The sequence below is a fragment of the Ylistrum balloti genome, unplaced genomic scaffold (assembly GCF_031769215.1).
Source record: "Ylistrum balloti isolate Yb309-2 unplaced genomic scaffold, AGI_CSIRO_Ybal_v1 Utg371348, whole genome shotgun sequence".
Taxonomy (NCBI): domain Eukaryota; kingdom Metazoa; phylum Mollusca; class Bivalvia; order Pectinida; family Pectinidae; genus Ylistrum; species Ylistrum balloti.
Window position 1 is genome coordinate 203,389 of NW_026782715.1, and position 4,718 is coordinate 208,106.

At 40.5% G+C, this 4,718-nt stretch overlaps 1 protein-coding gene across 1 annotated transcript; it reads left to right on the forward strand.

Moving 5' to 3' along the window:
• The first annotated feature begins 237 nt into the window (after positions 1-237).
• Positions 238-1,201, forward strand: LOC132562123 (uncharacterized protein K02A2.6-like). Its single transcript, XM_060226849.1, has 3 exons — positions 238-304; positions 449-616; positions 660-1,201. The coding sequence occupies exons 1-3, from the start codon at positions 238-240 to the stop codon at positions 1,199-1,201; spliced, it is 777 nt and encodes a 258-aa protein (XP_060082832.1).
• Positions 1,202-4,718: the final 3,517 nt, after the last annotated feature.

A 4,718-nucleotide genomic window follows, 5' to 3' on the forward strand; every position in this document is an offset into this window, starting at 1 on the left:
CCACAATCTGACGTCTTTCTGAAGTCCAGGCCAATAATACGCTGATCTGATTTTCGCGGTCATATAAAAAGGGCATGTAGAAGGAAGGTCCACAAGGCACACTACCTAACAGCTGAATGTAAGTCTGAGGATGAGGAATTCATTGCACATATTGAGCTGGTCAATGTAAACACTACCAATAGCTGTGGTCGAGACTCAATTTGGTTAAAACCCACAATAAATGGACATGAACTCAAAATGGAATTGGACACAGGATCTGGAGTTACAGTCGTTACAGAGGAAGTGTATAAGGGACACTTGAAAAGTAAAATGAAACAATTGTTGAAGACAGACATTTGCTTGAAAACATAGTCTGGTGAAGAACTATGTACACTTGGAGTGGCCAAGGTCAAGGTTGAGTACAATGGACAGACCAGAAAACTAGATCTATATGTTGTTGCTTACGTAGGCAGACCGTTATTTGACAGTGAATGGCTTCGTGAAATCACACTCGATTGCTCAAACATGTACCATGAACGCACACAAGTGGATTCCAAGTCTAATATTTGTTCAAGTGTACAACAAATGCTGGAGCCAATAATGGATGCCCATCCGTCAATCTTCAAAGATGACTGGGGTACGTTGAAAGACATAAAGGCTTAATGTTAATGTTAAGCCAGGGTCACATCCAAAATTTTGCAAGGCCAGGACAGTACCTTATGCCATTAAACCCAAGGTCGACGAGGAATTGGATCGTCTAGTCAGTGCTGGAACCTTACCCAAAATCATCTACACTGAGTGGGGTACACCAATTGTCCCTGTGATCAAACGCGACGACTCAGTGCGATTATGTGGTGACTTTAAAGTAACCCTTAACCCAATGTTGGAGGTTGACCAATACCCATTACTGCGTACTGCTGATATTTTTGCATCATTTGCAGATGGCCAGAGGTTTTCGAAACTGGACTTACAGCATGCCTATCTCCAAATGGAGGTGGAGGAGGATTCCAAAGATTTACTTACCATTAACACTGAAAAGGGACTATACAAGTTCAATCGGCTCATTTACGCTATTGCGTCTGCACCAGCGATATGGCAACGTGCCATGGATACTGTTCTCCAAGGTCTACAAGGAGTTCAGTGCATCATCGATGAAATGTTGATTACAGGAAAACAGATGAGGAACATTTACAAAATCTGGAAGCGGTTTTCGAGCGGTTAGATAAATACAACTTACCACTGCGAAAGGACAAATGTGAATTTTTCAAGTCAAAGGTGTCGTTCTGTGGTCATGAAAAAGATACGGAAGGTCTGTATAAAACTGACAGTAAAATTGAAGCTGTTTTACAGGCACCAGTGCCTACAGATGTTGGATAATTAAGGTCATTTCTTTCTGTCAAACCTGTCAACTGTACTTCACCCACTACAGAGGCTGTTGGAGAAAGACCGGAAGTGGAAGTAGAATGGTGAATGAGCATTCAACGAAGTCAAACAGCTTGTCACATCGAAAGAGGTGTTGACACATTACGATCCAGCTAAACCCGTGAGGTTGGCATGTGACACTTCTCCAGTTGGACTTGGGGCAGTCTTGTCGCACGTAATGGAAAGAATGGGACAGAACGTCCAATCGCATACGCTTCTCGAACATTAAACACAGTGGAACGAAACTATTCACAAATTGATAAAGAGGCCTTAGCTTTAATCTGGGGAGTTAAGCATTTCCACAACTACTTGTTTGGGCGAGAGCTCACATTCATCACAGACCATAAACCTTTGGTCTCTATTTTTAACCCGGAGAAGGGGATTCCGTTCACAATAGCTGCAAGAATGCAGAGATATGCTCTGTCTCTTTCTGGTCTCACATACAAGATTGAGTACAAATCTACGACAGCCCATGGAAATGCGGATAGTTTATCCAGGTTGCCAATGAAGGTAACAACATTTACAACAGACAACGATGATGATGAGACAGTAAATGCAATAAACATAAGCCAGTAAGAGAAATTGCTAGTGACACAAGCACCGATTCGTAAGGAGACGAAATTTGATCCTGTCATGGCAACCGTCATGCAGTTGATAATAAATGGCTGGAATGAGGAACTCTCGGATCCTAACCTCAAACCTTACTCCTTGAGAAGGACAGAGCTAACAGAACATCAAGGATGTACTCCGGATGATATTTGCTAGGAATGGCAAACTGACTGAAATCGTTAGTGACAACGGACCACAATTTGTTTCTGAAAGTTTTAAAAACTTTGTCAAGGCGAACGGAATCAAGCACTGTACATCTGCTCCATACCACCAAAGCAGCAACGGACTGGCAGAGAGATTTGTGCAGTCATTGACAGCAATGAAGGCTAGCTGAAAAGACAGCGGTTCAATGACAAAGACGTTGGCAAACTTCTTGTTCGCTTATCAGAACTCGACACATGCCACAACCAATGAGTCACCAGCCAGGTTGTTCATAGGACATAAACTACCATCAAGGTTAGACTCTCTACTTCCAAATGTCAGAGATAGAGTCGAAGGCCAACAGAGTCAAATGACATTTAATCGCAATTCGACAGCCAAGTTTTTTGAACTAGGCCAAAGTGTAACCACATCGGAGGCATAGTGAGGATAAATGGGTTTCTCGAAAAATCCTCGAACAAACCGGTCCTGTATTATATCGTGTAGAAGTCTCACCAGGAGTATACTGGAGACGCCACATTGATCAACTAAGGGATGCCACTGCCCAACTTCCATTAAAGGTTAACTTACCACTTCCAGTATCCACGACATCATCAGGTGGCTACAAACCATCAGAACCGGAAGTGATTCCTCAGGAAAACACTAGTGATGACAGTGGTCAATCGGCACTGATCTCTACTCCATCTCTTACCAAATCACCATTGGTGACCTCATTCTCTGGGTCTTCATCGAAGGAGCCAACCTCCAGTCCAAGGTATTCAAAATGGTCTACTCGGATGTGTCCACCCATTAAGTATAAGCACTTTGTAAATAGCTAGTCAGAAGTTGGCACACGGTGTTCAGGCATAATAATCCTGGTGTGTACCACAGAACCTCATAGTTTCTAGATAGATATTCAGTTAAATTGTTAGTAGTATGACACTTCAGTTATATTGACAATGACAATTTTTGGAACGGTGTCTCTTTAATAGTAATATAAAGGTTTGGAATTATTGAGTAATTGGTCTATTAGTTAATTTCAAAACCTGGAAGGGAGGATATGTTATGTATTTACTATTTTAATTTATTCCGGATTTTGGGACACATCTTTCGGCTATGTAATTGGTCCCGCCCAAATTGTAACTCTCCTGTATAGAAAACAATAAACGGTCTCTTGCGTTGAAGGCATGGCTGGCTTCGGGTTGTTTGTGACAGACACAACAGACCACACAAATTTTCAGATAGAAATTAAGACTCCCATAGCTGTTATTAGGACAGTTAATCTTATACGTATCTCGCATTCAAACACCAGTTGCTTAAACGAAACTGGGAACCTAGTGGTCTGTCCCTGTTGAAAAGTCCTTGCCTATGCGCGATATCTATGTCGTTAGATTCCAAGAAATTTCCGACGGAAGAAAATTTTCCCCACTCGTGCCTCCGCCATCTCTAATTCTTTGTTGTCCTCTAGGCCTAATATCCGGATAGAATTCTTCCTTCCCTGTTATTCCAGATAATTCAGCTGGTGTCCTTAGCTAATGTTATTTTTTCTCTGACACCTTCACATGATTTTCTAGCTGCTTCACTTTCTCTCAAAGAATTTCATTTTCCTTCTCTAAGTCGAGTATTCTTGATGTTTTCTCATATCAGAATATTTTTGACGTTCGTGCAGAGTTACCTCCCCGCACGGAGCTTTCCTACTTGATTTTATTTTTATGTAAGCATGGCGGGTATTACGCGCACCTCACGGAAAGAAATTGCTTACAGGGGAACTGTGGTGAGTTCTTATGCGTAAGTAATAGTTCTTTTTGTATTATATTAATATTATTTAATTGATGAAATGGTGCTTCAGCTGTAGTTTTTAGAGATCGCGTAGTATCGTTGTAGAATTTTATGGAAGCGCACTGCAACCGGTGCAAGGGAAATTTTAACCCATTTAAACATGCCAAGAGAATCATTTAGCAAAAGTAATTTTAAATGTTAATTATTAACAGGGATAATATCAATTTTATTTTTATTTATTTATATATATTTGTTTATTTTTTATTTATCGAAAAACACATGAGGAATAAATAGATTCATATATACTATCAGTCTATAACTCCCATCGTCACACACTTACAGAGTATAGTCATGCATCATTTTCACCACTAAACACACAGCATTTTGAGTTGCACACTATATCTTAACTATCATAGACACTGTGTAACACAATCACTCTAAACATATATTTATAACTTGCAGCCATACTAGCACTCCAGCATTGTTACATATACAAACAACATCAGCATCTGACATCAACGTCATCATATACAATCATCATCCTCGTCACACATTAGCATCATCACATACCATCAGCATCATTATGGTCACCTATCAACATTAGCATCATCACACTTCAGCAGCATTACACATCCGCATTATCACATACCAAATCAGCATCGTCACACCTCAACATCATCATATATACCAACATCAGCAACATCACACAGCAGCATCACACATCCTCATTATCAGTTTCTTCACACACTTTAACTTCCATGCATAAGGATGCTGCAGATTCTTAGACACAG